Source organism: Mytilus galloprovincialis, chromosome 3 (genome assembly GCF_965363235.1).
Source record: "Mytilus galloprovincialis chromosome 3, xbMytGall1.hap1.1, whole genome shotgun sequence".
Lineage (NCBI taxonomy): Eukaryota > Metazoa > Mollusca > Bivalvia > Mytilida > Mytilidae > Mytilus > Mytilus galloprovincialis.
Genome location: NC_134840.1, coordinates 33,371,287 through 33,398,520, shown reverse-complemented (window position 1 = coordinate 33,398,520; position 27,234 = coordinate 33,371,287). Strand labels below are relative to the sequence as shown.

At 32.0% G+C, this 27,234-nt stretch overlaps 1 protein-coding gene across 2 annotated transcripts; it reads left to right on the top strand.

The window, feature by feature from the left end:
* Window positions 1–515: 515 nt before the first annotated feature.
* Window positions 516–26,809, top strand: LOC143066384 (uncharacterized). Of its 2 annotated transcripts, XM_076239330.1 has the most exons (14): window positions 529–627; window positions 2,653–2,670; window positions 8,440–8,519; window positions 9,909–10,058; window positions 11,166–11,244; window positions 11,867–11,952; window positions 13,065–13,205; window positions 14,490–14,586; window positions 15,703–15,779; window positions 19,699–19,833; window positions 21,861–22,071; window positions 24,163–24,254; window positions 25,789–25,935; window positions 26,421–26,809. In XM_076239330.1, the coding sequence occupies exons 1-14, from the start codon at window positions 589–591 to the stop codon at window positions 26,545–26,547; spliced, it is 1,479 nt and encodes a 492-aa protein (XP_076095445.1). In that variant the 5' UTR covers window positions 529–588; the 3' UTR covers window positions 26,548–26,809. The 2 variants fall into 2 exon arrangements, with proteins under 2 accessions (XP_076095446.1, XP_076095445.1); XM_076239331.1 differs by lacking the exon at window positions 2,653–2,670 and having other exon boundaries at window positions 516–627; window positions 26,421–26,807.
* Window positions 26,810–27,234: the final 425 nt, after the last annotated feature.

Genomic DNA, 27,234 nt, shown 5'->3' with positions numbered 1-27,234 from the left:
AATATTATTTCATGGATTCAAAATCAAACCTAATCAAATTAAATTCATACTTATTCTTACAGAATATACGAAGAGGGGATAAAGAAATAATCCGTTGATTTATACCTCGATTCGGCTTCTAGAAAAGACGAATGCACTCCGTTCGAAGCATCCATCCTCCGTTTTCCAGATACACATAGCTAAAATTGATAACAATTAAAACTATACAAAAAGCTAAACTTGTAATGCCATGATGACAGCATAAAAAACTAAATATAAGAATTGAATACTTTTTATTGTAATTCTAAAGGATAAACAATTGTTAATCGTGTGCACATATTTGGTATGGATCGCTTTTAAGAAAATGTGCTTCTGTGCGATAACACTTTTTTTAATTAAGCGTTTAATTATTCAATAACATAAATAATTACATTTGTTTTGCCTCAATATTCTTTTTTTGAAATGTCAAATGATTGATAAGTCAGATTGGAATCTTTTCTATGTAACACTTAATTGGTGATATTTTACAGGCAGAAACGACCTGTTGATTATGTACCCGATAACGGGAATAAAGTCAATCGGCACATAAGGCAGAAACTACGTGCCTACATGGATGCAATACTACTGAAATCTGCAAGCAAGTCAGAGGTAATACATGAGTGATGATAATACATTTTTTTTCGTTAAACAAATTACAAAAGATTATCTGCCAATCTTTACAATTTCCAGGAATTTTTTTTGTATTGATTACTTATTATCCATATACAGGTAAAGCCCCAGTCCCACTAGACCACGATCGCACCACGCTCACCGCGATCTAAAATAAATTTAGATCGTGGTGAGGTCGCGGTATGAGCGGCATGAAAATGTAAATTTTCGTTGCTTTCACGATGCTACTACGTCCTCTCTACGCTTCTACAAAGATCCCGCTACGATTATACCACGTTCTCACCGCGCTTATTCTGCGACCTCACTACGCTTATCAAGATCTTTCTAGGCTCTTCACGTTCTCACTACGACCATACCACGAGTTATCCGATTGCAACACGATCTTGCTGCGATTATAACACGTTCTTACCACGATTATAATACGTTCAAAGCGCGATCTTACTACGTTCTCAGCAATAACGTCAACATCGTGTTCCATATCAATACAGTTCAATTTCTTCTGTTTCTGATTAAATTAGATTTCTCGGAAACAATACAGTCATGCCATCAAAATCTACCAGTACACGTGGGCATGGTGGTAGGAGTTGATGTAGAGGCAGAGGGAGCAACCTAACGAATCCTGATCAAGCAGAGATTTCGGACCGACCAATCCAACCTAAATTACAACATATTGCTGGTCCATAAAGCTCAATGACGATATTTTAGTGAACAATAGCAGAGATAACATAGATGTATCAATATATATAGGAAGATGTGGTATGAGTGCCAATGAGACAACTCTCCATCCAAGTAACAATTTATAAAAGTAAACCATTATAGGCCAAGGTACGGCCTTCAACACGGAGCCTTGGCTCACATCAATCAGCACGTTATATAGGACCCAAAATATTACTAGCATGGTTGAGCCGTTAGAGAAATTAATAATTACATTAAAAAAAACAAAATCTAGGAAGCTTTTTTTATATATTTTATGTGAAAATGACAATGAGAATGATGGTCGTAGTGTGAACGTAGTCAGGTCGTAAGAAGAGCGTGATGAGGACGGCAAGGGCGTGCTAGAATCGTACTATGGTCGTGAACAGCGTGGTATAGTCGTAGTGGAAGCGTAGTTGGGTCGCAGTGAGAACGGGATGGTCGTAGTGAGGTCGTGATAACGTCGCTGTGCGATCGTAGCGCAGTCTCTCCGAATAGAATCACGCTTTCGCTACGCTTTCGCTACGCTCTCGCTACGATTGTACAGCGACCGTAACGATCTTACTACGATCTCAGTGCGCTCTCACTACGCTTCTACTACGACCTGATTTCACCACGACCGCACCACGATTGTTTTGAACATGTTCAAAGTTGGCCACGCTCTTCACGATCTTGAAGACCTCACCACGACCGTGATACGACCTTACTGCGATCTACACGATCGCACTACGATCATCAAAATTTGCATTTTTTTCACAGATCGTAGTGCGATCGTGGCCTAGTGGGACTAGGGTATAATATAGCTTCAAGTGTAAATATCATTTTATCATATGTCTTTTATACTGTCTTTGAATCAGATTTAATAATCCCCAAAATATTAAGAGCAACATTGAAAAAAATAGTTTATATATATGAGAGTGACAGTTTTAATAAAGACACTTTATTAACGACTTTAATGCACTATCTAAAATTCGGCTATATCATACACAATTCGAAAGCGTATTAGCTGTACTTTTTGTTTTGACCGATCCTTAAATCGTACGGTGCAGTTTTCGTTAAATAAAGGTCAAAGGTCAAAACTGAGCTTTCATATTTTTTGCTTCAATTGAATAAAAATGTCCTTCTCTGGTACTTGTATGATATTTTTTTTATAATGTCTGAACCGTATCTTAGGTGGGCGCATTAAAAATGAAATGTTATGGTTAATGTCACTGGTCTTATAACAAGACCTTTCTCTTTGTCGTCTAAATGATATTTAAAAAAGTCTCTAAAACTAACCAAACTATAACAATGTATTTTCTATTATAACAGTTGCAAAACAAAACTGAGGTAAAAGACGAAGGTTGAAGTAAAATCATTAACTTATTTTTACACTTACTAATAAATTTCTAACTTATAAATATAGTCTGTTTTATATAACAACGTCACAGACAGTAATTGGAAACTAAGAAAAGTTTGTCAATAATACATCAACGATGTTGTATGGCTTAGTTTTGGCGAATTTTCACCTAACTAACTGCTGCTATCGAAATATTATTCCAAAATTCTGTTTTCATTAATACTCGGGGGGGGGGGGGGGGGGGGGATCGTTTTTCCCATTTTTCTTTAATTGTAGGTAATGGCCCTTTGTTTTTTTTATTCTATATTTATGTATTGTTGTTGTTGTTTAATTTATTTTATTTGACTGTCTGTTTGTTTGTTTATCTACTTGTTTGATTGAATACTTTTAAAAATATATTTTATGCTTGGGCTCATCCTATATAACGATTTTTTTCTGGATTCAAACTAGCACTAGATACAGGCAACAGTAGTATACCCACAGTGTAGATACTATTCTGTACGCTATCCGGAAGTCGCGATTTTCGAAGCGAGAACTTTTTGGATCACATTTTAAATTTGATGGGTATACTGAATTAAACAGCAAGTTGATCATCTGTACATTGCTTAATGATTAATTCAGCCGACATCGATATTCTCAAATGGTTTAGAATTAAATTCCGCACATTCAATATTCGTGTCTTTGCCTTAATCAAGAGATTTTCAAGTGCATCACTAAGAAAATTCAGTCGGCTAACCTAAAAACAATCTTTTTACCCTCTTAGTATACAAATTAACGTAAAAACAGACTTAATTAACTCAATGAAGTATATTCCAAGTGGTGGTAAAAGTTTCAACCAGATATTTGAAGCCAGAAATAAGAAAATTACACTTGTTTGAATTTCTCACTGTACGATCAGTCTCTCTTGCTATTTTAAAACTGTATGATCAGTCTTTATGTCACTGTATTCTAGTGGTGATTTATAAGTTATTTACGATACATTAGAAGGTGGCATTTTTCTAAATAACACAAATATATTTCAATACATTCACATCCTGAAAACTTATGAAACATGTTTTAGCTTGATAGGGTGTACTCGACTTACTACATTAAGTATAAGGATGTTTAAATGTTGCTAAAATAAGAGGAAGGTTTGATAGTATACTAGTATATAAGTTTCAGAAATGTCCTCCGTTATACTTAAAATTGTACAAACACACAGATTTAGTTGTTATATAAAAATGCATGTATTTACACACATTCGAGGCCGTACTGTAGCCTATAATTGATCACAGTTCCTTCACTTTGTTTAAGATGTAGAGTTATATAAAAAAGAAGATGTGGTATGATTGCCATTGAGACAACTATCCACAAAAGACCAAAATGACACAGACATTTTAAAACAACTATAGGTCACCGTACGGCCTTCAACAATGAGCAAAGCCCATACCGCATAGTGAGCTATAAAAGGCCCCGATAAGACAATGTAAAAGAATTCAAACGAAAAAACTGTCTCTTTGACACACAATTGTACACCACTTTGTCAAGCGGGGGGTTATAGTGATAACGAAGTCCGTCTTTCCGTTCGTCCGTTGGACCGGTACAATATGTTTCGCCGGTTTTGTAAGCGCATCTCCTCATAAACCACTTAATATACATTGGGGGCTCCGGACATTTTTAAATGGAGAGGGGTCCAATCCAGGAGAAAAGGGGATTCCAAATATATGTTCCCATACGTTAAATAAGGGTTTCAAACTGCCGGATCCTATTTTTTTTAATCCGTCACTGATATAACTATTAATTAATCTTATTCGGATTCCTTATCATAAATGATAATGACTGTATTGTGTACCGTCTATTTCGAATTTTAGTAAAAATCTTTTATGGGGTTACTTTATATAAGATACAGACTTGAACATTACATTATATGGGGGCACCTCCAACACCTCCTAAACCAATCATTAAAGTTTTCTGAAATTGCTCCATTTTACTCGATTAATGCATTATGGACCTTCTATTTCTGTAAACTTACCAAAATTATATCACATGAATTATCCCCCTACGGAAAGCTGTCTTTATCCATTTTTTGTTATTTTAAAAGACAAGCTTGATTTATGTTATCATCAATTGGTCAACGGCGGACGGTGTAAATAATCTTTAAAAATGTAATAGCTAAACAGATAACTGTAACGATACACTATTACAAAGTCCACAAGCGAATCATGTATTTCTTTTTAGGCATTTGATTTTAAATAAGACTGATGGAACAAAAATACAATTATTTTGCCGTCTAAAAAATTCATCAGAAATATATTTGTATTGTCTGATGAAAGTAATTACACGTTATAGTTCCCTGGATAGTTCATAATATCACATATACACGTATATACCTTCAAATTGCTGTTGTTTTTTCTTCAAAATCACGACTGGTCATACAGTCAAAAAATCTGAAATCGCTTCTAGAATACAGTCAGTTTTAGACTGATCGTACAGTAATTTATTTTGGGATCCTCAAGCAAAACATATTTTTTATGGGAAATACGAATATTCTACTTAAATACGAAAAGAACATTGAAACAGTATATATTTAACTGTAAACTGATGCAAATATTTGCAATAAAAGATTATTTGCTTTGTACTACGAGAGCAAAATTGTCCATCGATTTCACTTTTTTCTACCAAGTTGATGTGATGCACACGTATATTTTATATTCTAATGCATGTTTTTGTTACAGTTACTCATATTTATGATGCTATATAATACCTTGAAGATGTTCAAAGCACTTTGTAGATATAGGAGTAAACAAAGGATGAGAAACGTTACCGTAGGCAAAACCGTCCTGTTAGCCAGTTGGAAATCATCGCTTCGAAAATCGCGACTTCCGGATAGCGTTCAGAATAGTATCTACACTGTGATACCGCTGTTCGAAACTCATAAATCGATAGAAAAAAATCAAATCCGGGTTACACTCTAAAACTGGGTAAAACGCATTAAATATAATAGGAGAACAACGACACACTGAAACGACTTAAGCATTTGACAAAATCCGATGAGAATAACAAATGTAACATCAAAACTAAATAGCTGAATTTGGGATAGAAAAGTACCGTGACACGTCTTATAGCAATGCGAATTAACTCTCAAATAAACGACACAACATTAACACAACGTTAAAATGTAACACACACAGAAACGAACTATAATATAACAATGGCCATATTCCTGACTTGGTGTAGGACATTTTTTGAAGAAACAAAATGGTGGGTTGAACCTGGTTTTGTGGCATGCCAAACCTTCCGCTTTAATGACAATGTTAAATATAACATTAAAAATGACAACATAACATTACAGGACTACAATACAAATAAATAGGAGAACATATTGGACAAAGAAACACACGAATAATAGCTAACAAAAGGCACCAGGTTTAAAATTTAATACTCTTTTCATTTGGTATTTGATTCACTTTTAAAATTGTATAAGTACAATAGAGAACAAGGTATTTTCATCGCACCATAAATCTTATTGTAGAGATTTTACAATCAAACTTAAAAACGAAAATATATAAATCAAATTATTTCGTAAAATTGTTCTAAACCATTTTTTATCAAACATGCAACCCCTTTTCATTGTTCTAATTTGCTGTTCGTTTTAAAGTGATCACTTTGATTGCTATCTGAGAAATTTAAATTATAATGTCAACTGTTAAGATTCCTATTATTCTAGTGCATATTTTCTTCAACACAGTTACTCTTTTTCATCTGAATTAAGGTAATTTATTCCCTGTGCATAGCGTTGTCTTCTGATCCCGTCGACTAGGTAGAACATTCCAATTTTATATAAGTCTATAAACCAAAACAAAGTGCTCAATTATGATTCAGTTCAGTTTCATCAATATGTGGCTATTCCAGTTAGTTTATTGCTTTTAAAGCCGCGAATTTTCAAAATAACCAATGTGCAATGAAGTAACACCTTCCAATAGATCATCTTTGTCTGACTATTATATTAACATAAATTGTTACTATCAACTATCGATATTTTTATCTTCTTTTTTTTCCACCTTTTTGACTATATGAGAAAAATACTGAAAAATATCTTACCAAGTGTAGTTCTCTGTCTTATTTTCTTTAGAAGTCTATTAAATTTCGTTAAAAAACTAATTCTTTGGTATACTATTTGAAACATAATTAGGATTGAATACAATGTATTGATAAAATAGTTTATCTATTTCATCAAGGTGGCAGCGTTTTTCTGTTTACGTTAAATCTATGCGAAACTGCTGATACACCAAATGTGTGCGTTTGTTTTCATTTTTCTTTCCTCACTTCACTTGCCTAATATTCATTTGCCAATTTAACTGTTATACAGTAGTCATTTTCATTGACCCATAGACAGATAGTTCGTGTTTGGCGTTTTCGTGAGGTGTACATGTATTCTGTCGTTATTGCACTGTTTCTTTCTGTTCACTTTACTTTTATATGTTTTTATATGGACACAAACGTTCATTTTTTGATTTTCTATTAAATACATTTAATAAAACTGTTTACATTATACATCTTTAACCATCCCTAGTTCACCAGCAAATATTATTATAACATTGCAATATTATTATCGAATGAATATAATTAAGCTGAATTTTATCTGTATCAGAAGACAAAAATTGTATGTTTTATTTTTATTTATTATTTTCTCAAACAAGAGACTAATTGGAAAGTAAAATTTTTTTGGGGGGATTTTTTCTTAAATTACATATACTTATTGTGTAAAAGCTGGCCATTTCTGCCTTTTGTATGACAACTGTCATATGAGTGAGAGATTTGGCGCTATAAAACTAGGTTCTATCCACCATTTTTTACATTTAAAAATGCCTGTACCATGTCAGGAATATGACAGTTTTTGTCCATTCGTTTGATGTGCTTTATTATTTTGTTTTCTGTTTTGAAAATTCACTCAGTATTTTTGTGACTTTACTTTTTATTGTCGATTTCGACGGTACAATTCGTGGAGGATTAGCGATACATTGGTCCGAAGTTATATTGTAATCTAAAATAGGCCAGATTAATATCATTCATTATCAGCGTTATAATTTTCAAAGTTATGTATCTAGCATATTAATCTATTGTAATAAAAATTCATAGTATCTAATATAATTTGTAGATTTAGCTAACAAAGTCCTTATATTTGTATAAAGTAACATTCGTTTATAGTGTAAAATTGTTTTAACGTTAAATAAACTTCAATTAAAACTTGCTAGCTATTCCTTCTCTGTAATTAATATTAGATAACTGGTTAATTTTCCAATCGATCTATCATGAAGGACTTTTATTTATAGTCTTATACAAACATGATGAACGGTTCTTTATATTGGTATGTAATCATTTTAAACGTTTCAAATTTGTGAAATTATATTCGTACATTAATGTTTTTTTATACACCAATAACAAAAACTGTAATATATTGAATTGATACATTTTGTAATTATTCAAAATTACATCAGAAACCTATACTTAATAATTGTATCGTTAAAAACGTTTCGGTAAAGTGAGGGAATTTTAACAATATTGGAGACAGCAACTGTCCTAAAGTCCTGTCATTATGAAACCATTATATATAACATTTCTAATAAATTAGTCTAATAAACTGCAAATGGTTTACATTTTAAATATACATTTGATGATTTTTAATGTGTTAGAAATCATATCTCTTTTGCTATAAACTTATTATATTTGATGCAGACATTCATTACATGCATTTTCATCTTATCTTTTTTCACAAATAGGAACTACCACCAAATAGACAAACACAAATCGTTCGTTTGTTGAATTGTGCATCTAGGGGAAATATTCAACGCATGAAAAAGTAAGTTTTTCACATTTCATTATAAAAAATAAAAACAATATAGCTTTGGTTTTTTTTTTGGTTTTTTTATTTGGTCGGGTTGTTGTCTCTTTGACACATTCCCCATTTCCATTCTCAATTTTATAAGCATTATAACCAACGAATCGAAAACTAGTTTTTATTGTACAGACATACTTAATAGTCCATGGCAAGATCTGAGTCACTATCATAATAGATGAATGAACTAACAGATACTAGAAATCGACAGACGACTATACAATATCGTCGTGGTTTTTTATGAGAATGAATCTTCAGAAAACAATACGTTGAGATGTATGGTCCTATTGTTCAGTGAATGATCTACATGTCTGATGAGGAAATGAATATATTATTATTTTTTTTTAAATGATTTGTCGGAAAAACAATACAAATCTGTTCTAATATCCGACCATGAAAATTCCCTACATATAATGCGCCTGGTCGTCGATGAATTATTACTGATACTCCATCGTCGAAATAGAAATATACTTGATGATATCCTCGAAATGCGAAATTAACCATTCGGGTCAAATGCTGAATTTTTGTTTATGATAAAAGCCATATAAATACTTCGACGCCAGCACGATCGTATACGTGCATACGAGCGTTTTTCTAAAACTATGATAGAAATATTTTGGCGGAGGCAGTGTAATGTAGAAACACAATTCTTAAAAAGTAATCTTAAGGTGGCACTGTAGTATTTCCTGACCCATAAGGGATAATGATAGCCTTTTTAGAATTTTCACCAATTTCTAACACTGCAAAAAATTCTACATTCACAGTTGACTGAGGTACTTTCATTTTACTATTCAGAAATGAATTTGAATGTGTATCACGACCGTTTACTTTTTTTTTGATATTTTTAAAACCCAAGGCCACTAGTGCTTTTAGGTCTGTTATCATGCAGTGAATACACAATTTAAAAAAATCTCAAAAATTCATTTTCATCTGTTTGTAAAATTATTTCATACTTTTTCTACACCTGATTCGTCCCTCAGTTTGGAAAAGTGTGTTCAGTTGATACTGTATTTTTTGTCCAATCACACTGTTCAGATACATTGATTTAGGTAGGGTACACAAAAGAGCAACGTATATTCTGAAATGCATATACTACCGTGCCACCTTAATGTTTACAACGTCTAGCAGTTTGACTGCTTTGCGAAATCGAGATAATTTTCTTCAACTTAATTTTCTGCCTTGTACATTAAGAAGGAAAGAATCGGCATGTTGAAGATATGACGCATATAGCATGGTGAAATTAAAATTAAAATTTGTATTTGTTATTTATTGAATGAATTTTTTTTAGTTATTATGTGACTTTTGTAAGACATAATGTTTTCAACTCTCTTTACGTATCTTTTCACTTTGTAGTTTTAAAGAAGCAAAATATGAAATGGACCTTTGTGATTATGATAACAGAACAGCTTTGCATATCGCTGTCAGTGACAACCAGGAACATATTGTCGATTTTCTTTTGGGCGAGTGCAATCTTCAAAATGTAGCACGTGATATGAAAGACAGGTATTTTATTAAAACTAGAGTTTTTTTTCAAAAATGGATCGTTGGCAGTAAAGTCTAAGTAATTAGTATACAATGGTTACTATGAAACCGAGAAGAAATGGTACAATTGCCAATAAGATAAATAGCCACGAAAGGAACAAAGATCAAGAATGAAGAAACTATTGGTTACCATACGACTTTTAACAATAGCAAATCCCATTCTTTTATATAGTAAGCTATAAAACTCTGGACTGACAAAACGCACATCAATTTAAATGAAGAAACCAGAAAACAACACATGTCAACCACGGTATTACAGGATCCTGACGGAGACAGATTATAACGTGATTAACTATGTACTCAACCCTATATTTATTAATGCACAGTAGTATAGCTGCAAGGCTGTAAAAACAAGCGAGAAAGGGCTTGACTAATAAGATATGCATGAACTATTAAATACAACTGACGAAAATACAAAACACATGACGAAAAAATAAAATACATGACATACCGATCAAAGGGTATACGCTGTTACTGAAAACCCTATTAAAAAACTAACAAAATACACAACTTAAAGTGTAAGTTTATAAAAATTGGCTGGTTTTCTACGTATTCGTAAGAACGTACTTTTTTAAACTGTTGAAAAACTTACTGTTGACCTATTGTTACATATGAAGACTAAAAGATGAAAGCCGAAACCTCGGAACAACATTTACGCTTTCAAAAGAAAAAGAACAAGAACTTTAGTTGAAATCAAGAATCCCTTCCTTCAGAGGCATTTTTTTTAAATGTCAAGTAAACCTAAACTGTACCAGTGTCAAAATATTGACAATTATTCATGAAACGGAACACATGATTTTGAAACAGTGATATGAAAGGATGAGAAAAATAAAAAATCTTACCGAACTTTAAAAGCTAATTCAGAAAGGGGAAGTTCAGAATAACTGACAAAATCGAACACTATCAATGAACGGAACAAATGAGAAACAATTGCCATACTTCTTATTTGGTACAGGACATTTTCTATATAAATTGTGGCTTATACCTGGTTTTAAATCTAGCTAAACCTTCCACTTGTATGAAAATTGCTATGATTATTATCATTAGTTTTTAACTTTCTTATTTCAGATGGAACAATACCCCATTATCAATTGCAAAAGAACCTGGATATGAAGAAGTTTACAAAGTGTTTTTGAAGCATTGTATAGTAAGAACATGAACCTTAATGATGGAATGTGATTACTGAAATGTCATAAAAATCAGTAAAACAATATTGCGTACATATGTAAACGTGTTGTACTTATCGCATTGTGTATGTCGCATGTCTTAAGTGCACAAAAGTAGACTTTTGTTAAGGCACAAAGATAGCAGTTAAACTATGGCAATGTACAACTAGAATAAATCATTTAATCGTCGCGAAGACGTTATCATTATTCACTTATTTTTTTTAAAGATATTTATTCGATAATTTTTCAAAAAGCTAAATTTTGGTCCCTGTTTCATGGCTACAAATGGATGGTATCAAGAACACAAAAAAATCATCGTTGTCAGAGCTATATCGATGCAAAAAGCAGCTTACAGAGAGTTTCATTGATTATAATTGCATTCAGTATTTGCAAAATGCATACACATATCAGCTTCAAAGAATGCTCATAGTTCATATAACTGTTTCAAAGTGATGCAGGCACTTATTCTCATCGCTAGGTTGTTATAGAATGGCTGGACAGAAAAAAAATCATTATTTTAAATCGTAAAACAAATGCATTTTTTTAATCGATAAATACATTTTGTTTCTTTCTATTGTGACTCTTCTGTCTTTATCTGTATAGATATTAGTCGATACTGAAAATGACGAATATAGAACTTATGAACTACTTAATGCTGGTGCTCACGGGAAAATTGAAGTACTCAAAAGGTATTTTGCTCCAGTTTATCAATATAATTATGATTAATTATTACACCTAGACAAATTTGACTGTTTATGGCATTTAGATATAAAATTGACCCAGTAAAGACTATGAACAGTGATATGAAGGGTAAAATAGAAACCAATAAGAACCTCCACCAAAATTATTAGTCGAATTTAAAATCACAAGTTTTATAAAAATCCTGATCACGGAATAGAATTACAAACATAAATCTGAGATAACTAATTAAGATTTTTTACCGACACAAAATGTAATTGGGACAAACCAATTTTACTTACACTTACACTCCAACTTTTGCCAATCAAGACCATATGTCGTTTAGCTTAAACACTCAATAAATAACATGCACCTTGTAACTACTTAGAGGAGAACTACAATTGAAGATCAGGGTCAAAATGTGCTCACTACTACAGGAAAATTACTCGAGTAGCTACAGCCTGTTGGTTGAATATTGCATAACTCTTCATAGATAATGATGCAAATAGTTTAAATATCCTTTACACTTTAATGAATCTACAAATAAAGATATGTATTCTCTTGAGACTCGAATATATATATAAAAAAAACAAGATTTGTCTCTTCATCATAACTGTTGTATGCGAAAATAGAACATGTCAACTTATTTTAATAAATTAGCTCTCATTATTTCAAGACAAAAAGTTTTTTTTTTTCACAAATTCAATACGCACGGAATGAAATAACACAGTCACGTGATGATTTGTTCAAAATATTAACACGTAGTCATGAATTGCTCTCATAAAAACATTTTACTTTGATAAAAAATAGTTTATAGTAACAGTTAATTCAGTGTTTGTCTCGTGTGTCAGATCTTAATATTTTAGTAATTTTGAGTATTGGGTGTTGATGATATCTTTGATAGCTTTTGTGACACTTATTTACAATCTTTTGATCTAAAAACGATTAAGTAGAAATTCAAATCTGTTTATTATTGAAACTGTATATTTACATTAAGATGTCCTTTAGTGCCTGGTGTAGGTTAGGTGTCCCATTCATTATGCCCACATTGATCCACTTATTTTTCTTTCACTTTTTGTTTTGGCTTTCTTAGATGCAGCATATTTTAAATGTTTATTTACAGATTGCATAACAAGAAAGTTAATATGAATTTAAGAGACTATGATGGAAGAACAGCTTTACATCTAGCCGCTGCTGAAAATCAGCTTAAGGCCGTTGAGTTTCTTGTAAATGAAGCAAACGTAGAAACATCTATCCCTGATAGGTAGATATCTGTTCTGAAAAAAAATACTTGTAATAGCATAAAGACGAAACATTAACAACACAAAAATCAGCATTTAATTGAGCGATACAAATTCCGCAAAAGCCAGTAGTAAATTATATTATAAAAAAACAAGAAATGAGATGTAGTCAGTGAGAGAAATATAGATTCCACAACTGCAAAAATTATGTTACGATATTTCTCAACTGGAGACATTTAGATTTTAATATTTAAAGCGCGTGGCTTGCCGAGCTTTTTAAATTTCTAAAATTTAACTGTTGACAGTTGATAAATATCGTAATTCACCAGTTATAGTGGTGGAATCTGTTTCTCATAATTGTTATCCTTCCTTTTCAAAGATTTGATGAAAGTTGTGTACTTTTTATGTGGCGTCATCATGTATGGTCGCCTTTTTTCATGACGTCACAATAGGAAAACTCAGAAGAAACCAAGCAAATTTAACGTCAAACTTAAATTTCGTCCAATCATTTGCGGAGAACAGATATATCACTAGTGAGGAGAACTAGTTTTCTTACACCGATCAAGAAATGTGAAAATAGCGCACAAATCAGGTAACTATGTATCGAAGACTAAATGCGATATTTTTAATTCAATCCATAGTTCAACAAACTGACTTCAACGTCGGACTAGACATTATTGAATATTGGCAAAATAACATCGCCGTATAGAAAAACAAAAGTGACAATTGGCTTCGAATTATTTATTTTATTTTTAAATATGAACCAGGTTTTTGATATCTACTCGATCAATCAAATAAACTCATCATAGATACCAGGATTAAATTTTGTATTTACGCCAGGCGCGCGTTTCGTCTACAAAAAAATCATCAGTGACGCTTGAATCCCAAAAAGTTAAAATGGCCAAATAAAGTTCGAAGTTGAAGAGCATTGAGGACCAAAATTCCTTAAAGTTCCTAAAACGAATGTTTAGTGATTTTGGCCTCAAATTGAATTCTTACATCTTACATATATTGCTGACAATAACATATTTCAGATAATCTTGTTTGTTTTCAGTGTAACACTCTCCATGGGCTAGTGATATTCACCTATTTTATAAAATTAACACCATTCTACTGAGTTTCTATAAATCTTTTAAACATTGAATACATATGCGGTTGTTGACTTTTTTCGTATTATTATTCCAGTTGTCACATTTACTTTTACATTATAGTCATTTTTTTCTAATATCAAATTCAAAGAAAATTTGCGTAACTTTTGGTCATAGATTGTAAAGGCTCATGTTATCAAGAATGTTTGTTCTTTTCAGAGAAAATAGACGACCTTTCAATGAAACTAAAAATAAAGAAATTAAGAATCTTTTGCAAGACTCAGATACTAAACATACAAGCGCTACATACGTCAAGGTGAGTAAGCTGATTATTAAACATTTTAGATTCAAAAATATTTATGATATCGATTACTAATAGAACAAGATGTGCATTATGGGAACTATATTTTTGTTATGTTATTTTTTCTTTTAAAACAGTAATTAGTTTCCTGAATAAGAGTTTTTTTAAACACCACATGGATCAAGTGAGTTTTACTTGAAACTTTAAAAGCGTAGTACGAAAAAGACAGAAGAGATTATTTGTCTTATTTTGATCACACAGACATTCATACACCATTGCAGACTATATAATTTATTATCAAAATTCCCCTTTTTTGTATATATTGTATTTGTTAATAACTTGCTCTGTATACTGTTGATCTCTATTGCTGAAGTTTTTGTCAAAAACACAAAAAAACGTGTAACTCCCTTATTCTATTTAAAGCCATGTCGGCCATGCTGATGAAAAGGCTGAGACTTTCAAAACCAGACACCCCATTGATATTTGTAACCAAGTTTGGTTAAAAACAATTTCAGTATTTTTAGGAGACAGATTATCCTGACTTGGTACAGGTGCATAACCGCGGCAGGGTTAAACGTGTGTTATTGGATCTCAACCCTCCCCTATACCTCTAGCCAATGAGGAATTAAAAAAAAAAACATGCAATACGCACATTAAAAAACTGACATGCCAGCTCCAGACCTAAATTAAACATATTGAAAGAGTATAACATTATCGTATGAAAATCAAGCACTGTCCCTCCCGTAAGGTTAAGTATCATACCATATACGAGAACATAACCTATATCATGCCAAAAAAGGTTTTAGAATAAATGTGTTTATTTACGTCGCAAAGACCCTATATGGGTGAATCAATATATTTTCCCAAAAAAATCATCATTAATGACTTGACAACAGTATCGTTACTATATCCCTTCTGAAAAAGTCAGTGTAACGGTTTTGGTTAGCTTTTGGGGTGAATGGCGACATTTTGTGTGCTTTTAAAATAATATTCCCATAAATGATGGGATATGAAATACCTGAATGTAAAGGATGTCTGCACATTGATTTATATTTACGAATGATTTTCAATGTACCTATTATAAAATTTAACAACTGGATCATGTTAAAATGAGTTTATTACATGTTTTAGCCTTCAACGAGTAGTCAAACAATATTCTTGGTTATGGACGCAGCTTCAAAAGGACAACTGCATAACCTGAAAGACAGGTATATAAACACTTTTTCTTTCTAATCCGTTTTATGATATCAGATGATTTTGGAATCAGTGGTTCCGTACAAATTAATTTTGACCGGAACTTATCACCGACACGTTAATGTTTAGCTTATCAAGATACCTCTGACCTACGATTATCAAGTTGAGTTAAAAAGTAAATTTGTTTTAAAGTAAACTATTTGCTATCAGCAATTTGAAAGTTGGATTACCAAAGTGTACTAAAATAGATACTGTTTACTCTATGTATTATTGCCGTAGTCTAAATAATTTTCAGCTTATTCGCTGAAGCTATAATATTGTGGCATTTAGCTGTTTATTCGCATAAATCTATAATCTGCATGTTTGATTTATATTTCTGTTTCACGATTTCACGCTCTAATGATATTGACCATCCATACTCATAGTTTGACTCTTATTTTATTCAAATGTGAATAAATAATGTGTCCCCCCTTTTTATCAGTTTACCTGTTCCAAAGGGCCAAGTGAGCTTTTCTCATCACTTGGCGTTCGTCGTCCGTCGTCGTTCTGCGTCCGTCATCCGTCGTCGTTAACTTTTACAAAATCTTCTCCTCTGAAACTACTGGGCCAAGTTTAACCAAACTTTGCCACAATCATCACTAGGGTATCTAGTTTAAAAAATGTGTCCGGTGACCCGGCCAAAAAAACAAAGTGGCCGCCGTAGCTAAAAATAGAACATAGGGGTAAAATATATATTTTGGCTTATATCTCTGAAAACAAAGCATTTAGAGCAAATCTGACATGGGGATAAAATTGTTTATCTGGTAAAGATCTACCTGCCCTCAAATTTTCAGACAAATCAGACAACCCGTTGTTAGGTTGCTGCCCCCGAATTAGTAATTTTAAGGAAATTTTGCAGTTTTTGGTTTTATTATCTTGAATATTATTATAGATAGAGATAAACTGTAAACAGCAATAATGTACAGCAAAGGAAGATCTACAAATAAGTCAACATGACCAAAATTGATAAGTGACCCCTTAAGGAGTTATTGCCCTTTATAGTCAATTTTTAACCATTTTTCTAAAATTTTAGTAATCTTTTTAAAAAATCTTCTCCTCTGAAACTACTTGGCCAAATTTAACCAAACTCTGCCACAATCATTAATGTGGTATCTTGTTTAAAAATGTGTCCGATGACCCTACCCATGAACCAAGATGGCCGACATGGCTAAAAATAGTACATAGGGTAAAATCCACTTTTTGATTTATATCTCTGAAACCAAAGCATTTAGAGAAAATCTGCTATGATAAAGTTGTTCATTAGGTCAAGATCTATCTGCCCTGAAAATTCCAGACCAATTAGACAAATTTTTGTTGGGTTGCTGCCCCTGAATTGGTAATTTCAAGAAAATTTTGCAGCTTTTGGTTATTATCTTGAATATTATTATAGATAGAGATAAACTGTAAACAACAATAATGTACAGCAAAGTAAGAAATACAAATAAGTCAACATGACCAAAATGGTCAATTGACCCCTTAAGGAGTAATTGCCCTTTATAGTCAATTTTTTACAATTTTTTTTAAGTTTTGTAAATTTTTGTGTACATTTTTACAAATGATTTTCAACTGTCACTAATGGGCCAAATTAATTATAGATAGAGATAACTGTAAGAAGCAGGAATGTCCAGTGAAGTAAGATCTACAAACACATCACCAACACCAAAATACAATTTTGTCATGTGTCCTTTGTTTAATATGCACAAAGACCAAGGTGAGCGACACAGGCTCTTTAGAGCCTCTAGTTCTTTACACCATGCTTAATGATAACAAACGCATATAAAAAACCATTGGTTTAAACGCTGATGCATCAGGAAATGCTGAGTGTAATGTTTATGATTTAGTCAAAGTTTTCTGCAGTGGGATATTACAAAGTTAAGATTCGAAATAACAATAAGTGTAAAATTGCAAATTTTGGATTTTTTTGTAAATAAGTTCATATAATGAAATTTTCCAATAAAGATGCTTTGTACCTATGATTGAGTGTATTAAATAGGCTACAAATTTTTTAAGTCATGTTACTCCACAATCTATTACAAAATTTTAACCCTGGTATCTATGATAAGTTTATTTACGTAATACTAATACATTTCATATCCTTTAAATGTTAGCATCTATTGCACATAATCTGAGTGAAATAACGATTCATTATTGGTTTCATTGTTAAAGTTCGTGTTCACCAAGTACTGTTATTTGTATCGTTATCGAAGAATGGTAAAGTTTGATATTATCAAGAAAAACGCAATAACAAGAGCGCTCGTGACTTTGAATTACTGTCACTAAACACTAGAAGCGTCTATTAGCCCGGATAAGTGATACCTTCTACACTGCACCTCTTTGTAAAAGAGGGACGAAAAATATCAAAGGGACAGTCAAACTCATTAATCTAAAACAAACTGACAACGCCATGGCAAAAAATGAAAAAGACAAACAGATAAACAATAGTAAACATGACACAACATAGAAAACTAAAGAATAAACAACACGAACCCCACCAAAAACTAGGGGCGATCTCAGGTGTAAGTCGTGTATTGGTTGGTGTTTTATTCAATTATGTAAAACATGTATATTTTAATCTTTACGATTACATACAGATTGTAGATAACTGACAATCTCATCAATGAATGGTTTATGAATGATGGTGTTGCAATACTAGTATCCAAGATTGAATAGTATAGAAACCTTTAAATCCTTTTAATATTCCAATATATGTCCCGCTCCGGGTTTCTGAAGATCCAATATAGACTTCAGAAGAAATTATTCGGCGTGAAATGACGCAACATTTTCAGTATTACTTTTTTTTCCAAAGGCTTATTTAAAAGTGATGAGTATATCTGTTGTACATACTAGAAATAATAACATTTGACTTTCGATTTAACGATTACGACCCAAACAATAAGTATAAAAAATTCTAAAAAGGCAATCAAATCTGTTAATTAGTTGTTATTATGTTGGATTTTCTTGAGATAACTGAACCAATGCATGTATATATCATAAACCTAGTCTTCTGTGTACACTATTGTCATTTTTATGCATCCATACCGTAAAATCGTCAAAAAACAAGTTATTCCGCTCTATGATGTGAAAATATAAAAGCTCTTAATTGTCGTGATTTGAAGCCGTAGTTTTTTTTTATTTGAAGTTTCATATGCCTTCAATGGAAATGTTTAGCGTTGTAACTGAACGATGGCAAATTTTATCTGAATATAATAAAATGTCTGACACTCCACTGAAGCATGTCAGACGTATAACTATATAATAAAAATTCAAATTTTGTACAGGGACTATTTCAATATAGAATGATTGTTGTTACAAATTGGTTGAAACACCGTTTTGCTTTTTAAAAGTTTATCTAGGCGAGCTATAGCTATCGTTTGCAGAACAATCTAAATAAAAAGTAAAAACACAAAAATACTGAACTCCGAGGAAAATTCAAAAAGGAAAATCAAAAATCAAAAGGCAAAATCAAAAGTCCAAACACATCAAACGGATGGATAACAACTGTCATATTCCTGACTTGGTACAGGCATTTTCTAATGTAGAAAGGCAACACTAGTATACCACAGTTCGAAAGTCATAAATCGATTCAGAGAAAAACAAATCCGGGTTACAAACTAGAACCGAGGGAAACACATCAACTATAAGAGGAAAACAACGAAACAACAGAAACACTAAAGTGCTAACTAAGCCATGACTCACTGTAGAAAATTATGAAAGAATTACTATACTGAATATATTTTGTTATGATATCTACCTTGCTATCTGTGTTCATCGACATGAAAAATTATAAATCATTTAGATGTTTTGGGATTTTTGGTTTTTTTTTGGTTTTTTTTTTTTTTTCATTTTGTTTATTTGATTATCATGCATACAAGTGTACAGTATTCTTTCTTTCAGCTTTTCACACTTTCCGATGGATAGTAGCGAATATTTTAAAAACACGCCTTTACATGTTGCTGCATCCAAAGCCAAGTTAAAAGATGTGAGATATCTTTTAAATGAAAGAAAAGTTTCTCCGTTTGTTCGAAATAGGTAAAATACCTGATCCATGAACTTGTTTATCAAATAGTGAATGCCTCAATTTCCCTGCACACATGTTGTTTCTCTTCCTTTGACTGTTATAACAAACATTTGGCAGACTAGGAAATGTCATATGCATTGCACATACTGTAATTGTAAAAATGTCAGAGAGATTTTTTTAATGCTACAAAATATAGGTCATACCGCCATGCTTTAATAAAGTAAAGAAGATGTTTCCGTTATAATTTGCTTACATAATAATGATGAATTCATAATACAACAATTTACCGATACCGTTAATAAAGAGAAAATTCTGGATTCAAGAATTAGGAATAATCTATCATTATTTAGTACTATCAATAAATTAAAAAGTCGAGGAAAAAGAAAGAACCATCTAAAATATACACCACCATGGTTCACATGGGTCTTCATTAAATTTTATAAAACTTCATATTTGAGTTAAGTTCTTTAAAATCTGTGAAATAAAGCAAATTTGGTGAAATTCTGAATGTTCCTCTTTTTCACCCTATATAGGTTGCATTTCAGTAAATATTGACAATGCAATTTCCCATAGGAACTCCTTTTACGGCTAAAACTGTACCACTTATACTATGAAGTTTTTAAAAAAAAATTATCCTAAAATTGAAAGTTCATATGCACCACAATTTTTTTCAAAGGTCAAAATATTGGGCTGTGCGGCATATTTTCAACGTTTATATGCCCTGAACTTCTCAGAGTTTAAACTAACACTTTTCTTAACTACCCCTACCTCGAATGAAAGGTTACCACAGATTTCAATTTAAACAATATGCACACGTTTATTTACTGGTAACATTCCCAATTATGTGTCTGTGAGATGGAACACAGAGAGCATAACTGGGAACCAGTATGTAAACAAAATTAATTTTCTAAGAATATTCAAGATCTCCCCAAAAGAGGCGTGTTTTGAGAAACAGCTGTATTTACAAAGTGCAACCTACATTGAATCCAAGGTTTTCAATTTCAGCATGCCAGCTATGACTGTATATATCGTCTCTATATGAATAAGTCCTGTTGGTCTGTATTAAAACTGAACTTTATTTATGTATGTGTATGTCCCAAGTCAGGAGCCTATAATTCTTGTTTGAATTGTTTTACATTGTCATATCGGGGCCTTTTATAGCTGACTATGCGGTATGGCTTTACTCATTGTTGAAGGCCCTACGGTGACCTATAGTTGTAAATGTCTGTGTCATTTTGGTCTCTTGTGGACAGTTGTCTCATTGGCAATCATACCACATCTTCTTTCTTATATTAGCATTGTAAACAATGAACAACCAACAAAGTTGATAACACAAATACCCGAAATGTCAAATTTCAAAACCCATCAAATAGAAGTTTTGCCATTTAGTACGTAATAAACTAGGATTTGCAAATATTGAATTCATGAAAAGTTATAATTTTGCTGTCCTCATTTCGACAAAATATTTGTGAAATTTAAAAACAACATATTTGTTCTAAGTATACAACTGTATCAATTTGTTAAGACTAGCATTCCACCAATAGAGGTATCGAACATGTGGTAGTAATAATGTCAACTGTACCAATTGTTCTGAACAAGCTGCGAATTTCGACAATAAATATCTCTTCGGTGAAGCTTGTGGCAATATTTGAATATCTGAAGCTTATTTAAAATATAAACAGCCATTATAAACCAAAGGACAAAACAATATGAACAAATATGCGGACTTAATCGGCGCTGATATTTATAAAACTTCTTAAGTTAAGATTTGTTCCGATGATTATATATATCCCATAATAGATTAGTATTACGATTTGATATCTTTACTTAAGTGGTTTATGCGTATCAGCCCATATCTTTGCATGAGCGAAATATTACTATTGTGTTACTTTTCCGTTACAACTTTTATCCTTTTGGTCAATCAAAATTGCATACCGAAAATATTATATAAATTTTATGTAATCACCCTCAAACGTTTTATGCTGCAAGATTGTGTTGGGTAAAAATATTTTATTTTCTAACATTTTTGAAATTCCAGCTTTTGGAAAACACCGGTTCAATTAGTGGAAGAAAAAATGCTATATTGGCAGAAAAGAGGAATGATGGATCCTGAAAATAATGTTAATCTTTCAAAAAAAGCATCTGAAAATGTTCTGAAAGATATTATAACATTAAGAAAACAAGACTTTAAGGAAGTTAAAAATGTACTGGAATCGGCTGTTAAAGACGCAAAAGAAGGAGATGTTGAAGTAAGTTTTTTTTTCTAAGAGACATTAACTCCAGGTTGTCTCAACATATTTCATCATAAACCAATAAACAAATAGTATTATAACAAAAATGCAATATCTCTAGTCACAGCTTCATACCTCTTTCTAGGGCATCTCTTGCATTCTGATATTTAGTTCAAACAAAATTGTGCTCATGTATATTTCCATTACTTTATCTGCATTGTGCCCCAGCTAACCTGTACTTAAAAAATTGAGGATAGCAGGATTTGTTAACGGTGCACGCTGTATTTCTCCGTGTGTAATTTGAAGAAGGTATATGATTTCGCAAGGTTTCCAAATAACAAATTCGAAGGGAAATTATTGAATAAGAAGGATATTTAAACATAAAATAAAAAAGTTCATGAAATGTAGGAAAAATAATGTATTAAACGAGTTGAAGTATCCTGACGCCTTCAGCAACACAAAAACAGCACTCTACGTCGGAGTTATTATTGTGCTAGATTTTAATATTCAGCGAAATATTAAATACAACTTTTGAACTATTTAAGAAACATAAGTGGGTGTTTTGAATAGTTTATATAAAAAAAAAAGTGGAAACTTCCTGCCTTACAACAGAAAAAATGTATAACTGATACTTTAAAGGGTACATACTTTATCAATACACATGTTTAAAAGATACTCCGCTTAAAAGAAGATTTTGAAATCCAATTTTCCCATAAAAGATGCTTAAAAGTAAACAAGCATGATTAATTCTCTCATGAATAAAAAAAGAGATGGCCAGCTACTAGTGAATCAGCAGCCTTAAAATGCGAACATAAATGGTAAAAAGAGAATGACGTGTAAAACATGCAATATTCTAATCATATCTCCAGAATTCACTACTTATTTGATAGATAAAACATATAACACAAAATCTGTTTACTCGATAGTTATATTCAACAATTGTACCATATGCGTCCGGTTTTGTTGGAGGGGTGTATAATTCTACATAGTTTGGCCTGGGGGTAAATACATGCTACACCAAAGAACAAGTGATCAGTATGCTGGAATATTTCTTCGACAAGATATTTGTTGAATTTGGGGGTAGTACTTTCCAGCACTGTGCACCACTCCTAGCCGACATTTTATTATTTTACATATAAGTAGGAGTTGCTTCAAACTCTTGTCAAACCAAGAAGATTAAATAAGCTAATTTATTCAAACACAGCTATATTGATGATGTATGTTCTTTCAATTATCAATCCAAACATATCCTCATGAACTCCATCATTTTTAGAGTTAATACTCTAATTTGACAACAGATGGTCATTTTAGCACAAGAATCTATGAGAAACGAGAGAATTGAACTTCGCCGTAGCAGCAATATGCTTATTTCACATGCGTATGGAGTGTCCATTTCTAAACTCATATGATAATCAAAACTTTCAGTTGCTTCTCAAATTGTAAATGTCATCGTTGTCTGAGCAAAATATTATTGAGTCATGGTTTAAAAAACTTTTTCTTTAAAAGTTCAGCGTAAAGTACCATAGTAGTAGTAGATAATAATAATGTCTATTTTACAAATAATACAAGATGGCCTTGAGTTACAGATTTCAGGTGTTTTGTTATAACTTTATTATCTTCGGTTGGTTTTTGTCTTTTTGCTGTATTGTTTATTTTGGTCGTATGACTTTTGACGTGACACGGTATTTTTACATCCCACCATCGTGTTTTTAACTTTTTATTTGGGGCATTTGTTGCAGAGGTTTTTGTAGTGTTGTTTCTATTTTGTTTATCCTTGTGTGTATATATATATATGTATATATTTTTTTAAGTTATCCGAGAATGTGTATATTATTTCGTTTTTAGCCATGGCATTGTCTGTTTATTTTCGATTTATGAGCTTAACTGTCCCTCTGGTATATTTCGTCCCTTTTTTACATATGGTATGTACTATCAACAACAAAAAATAATCTTGAAGTCATTGTCAAAGTTGGCGTCTATGTAAGTGTGTACGTTTGTGTTATTCTTTATTCAGTTGTGTTGTATGTCTGTGATGGATCAAAATGTCTTCAGTTTTAAACCATGAACACATCTACGGATTTTGTTTGGTATCTTTATTTCTATTTTTAGGAAGATGAAAACTTTAAACACACATCAGAGCAAGAAAGGATATATATGTTTTTAAATAAAGCATCAAATGGCGATCTAAAAGCAATTAAAAGGTACTTTGAATATTAGTTTACATCTAGCCAATAAATAAAATAGGTTTTTATGAAGTACGACATGTTATATGTCGCAATCCAACTGTTTCATAAAGAATGCACCTCAATAGTATATCAAAAATAATATTTGGTCAAGAGAGCGTGGTCCTCTCTCCACAGCCATGCACATCCCGAAACTCCGAATCAACGTAGCAAGAGAACGTTACCGCTATTTCGTTGTTTGACACATCCTTGTGATTTCACACGCCATAAAACTATGTGGGTACATCTGTATTTATATGTTTAATATGAGGCAGGCATTACCTGTGAATGGGGACGAAGTCCGTATGATTTTTTTTTAAATCAAACATGTTTAAATAGAGAAACGGAAATACCGTAACGTTTCCGATGTTGGTTCTGTCATTTAAACAAGACCGGAAACGGAAGTCAATTTCTGCACAGATCCGGAAATTCAGTTCATTAGAGTTCATTTGTACAATTAAAAATTCGAGAAATTTTCCCGATTTTTTTTTTATTGAATTTTCTACTGTAATAGGGGACTTCCTCCCCATATAATATAATCACGGTGAACAATTATCTGAATCGTTCGCATTAGCAGACTACATTATTTACGGACGCCATAACGAGTTGGTTGACCGTTATGGAATAACCGTTTCACAAATGATATCGGATATGTTCCTTACGTCGTAACTACAGTCCCCTACCATTTCATAAATGTGACCTACCGAATTAGACTATTAACCGAATTTGTTATCTCATTAGCAACACGACGGGTGCCACATGTGGCGCAGGATCTGCTCACCCGTCTGGAGCACCTGAGATCACCCCTAGTTTTTGGTGGGGTTCGTGTTGTTTATTCTTTAGTTTTCTTTGTTGTGTTATGTGTACTATTGTTTGTCTGTTTGTCCTTTTCATTTTTAGCCATTGCGTTGTTAGTTTATTGTCGATTAATGAGTTTGACTGTCCCTCTGGTATCTTTCATCCCTCTTTTACAAATCCAAGAACTATTTGATAACAAGAATATCGACTACTCAAAGGAATTTTTGTATTCGAAAAACAGTTCGAGCCTAATTGTTTATTGTATCAAGTAACTTTAAAGAAGAACACCAAAGCAAACTATGTGTAGGTTTTGTTTGCATCCTATACTTCTATAGACTTGACATTGATTTAAACTATTGAGTACTGATTTATAACGTATTTAAGTAAAACGCATACAAAAAATACAAATTTAAAATAAAACAATTAAAAGTGTATGGGATCATTTACAAGCATCAATATCTCGGGCGTATTTGTATCATATAATAGTGGGCAAATAAAATAAAAAATGGAATGACCTCCCGAAAATATTTTTCTTCAAAGCCGGAAATCAGATTTTTTTCAATATGAAACAGTGAGCATTCACGCTTCAGGTTAAATGGTCGTACCCTTACACAACCTCTTATTCACTACACTTCTAGATAAACAATAGTTAAGTTGCATCAAACTACAACAGACTAGGTTATATATATAGTACGGTATGTATATTATGTTATAGCTACTTAAAGACTGATGAAGACCTCCTTCGAAGTAGTAATTATGACAAGAGAACTGCATTACATCTAGCGGTTGCAGAAGGACATTATGATTTAGTTGAATTTATCATTGGGAAAATCGATATACATCAAATCAATGAACCAGACAGGTAAGATCGATGTACTTACATTATCTTGCTTGTCTTCATATAAACCTTTGCCAGTTCTTAATTTATGTGTTATAAATTCATATATTTATATGGTCATGTTTTTTTTCGCATTTCGCAAATAACTCAAATTTATCACCATGATCATATTGTCGGATCTAGATTGTTAGAGACCATATATACGTTCACATGGTAGTTCGCCAGATCTCTCGATATTTCGATGTGTTATGATACTTTTCCACAAATTCGTCGTTAAAACTTATTTGACAGTCTATCGCGAAATAAACATGTAGAACTTCTGCTTTGATTAAAAGTTGATGGTTTGCTTTTTTAACAATCTACAGTTGCAAATCAAATAATACTGCATATTTCCTTCACTCTTCGTCATTTCCACTTTATTCCTTTCTTACTTCATCTATTTTCATGTTAAGTTAGTAAAAGTGATTCTACGTCATATAAATGAAAATCTTGTTTATTTATTTATTCAGATGGGGAAGTACGCCTCCGCATGAAGCTTTGAAAAATGGTGATGACGATATAATTAAACTCTTCAAAATGAACATGACGGAATCAGAGTTTACGACATCATTTTTAAATATGCAGTCTCCTTCATAGTAAGATAGAGTCTATAATTATAAATGTTTACACTTGTACAAAATCGAAATAACAGCTTGTGTTGCATATTTATCTGTTGCAATATTTAATTACATTTACTCTTTTGAAATTGTCAGTATTTGTTTGTGATAGAAAGAAGTAGAAATATTAGATATAGTGCTGAATGTTTGTGTCATTAAAAACAGAATATTAACAAGACAATTCTTGTGTCTTTTTATCCTTCTAACGAAAAATTATGTATTAATTCATAAAAAAAACTGGTCGGTATTATTTGGATCAAAGTTTCGTTCTAATAACAGTATAAGGTAACAAAACATTGATCAAAAGAAATAAATAGGTTGTCAATCGAAAAATCAAGCATCACAAATGATTAGTTCCGTTGCAGAGAAATATTTGTGTTGCTGGAATGAGATATTTTACAGAGCATATAATTTTCCCTCACTAACACCCGATATATATGTTTCTACGCTTGTTAATCTTTTATATGATACGATCTCGAGTTATTACTTCGTAATATTTGTAATATATGTTTTTAAATAAGAAAGAGGAATACAATGGTAAAAATGATGATACAATTGCTCGAGGATAGAGACTTAGACTGTATGTAGTCTATTTTTTTACATGATTATAATCAAGTGATTCAAGTATTACAGAAAAAAGGGCAGGAACCGATATTTTCAATCAATT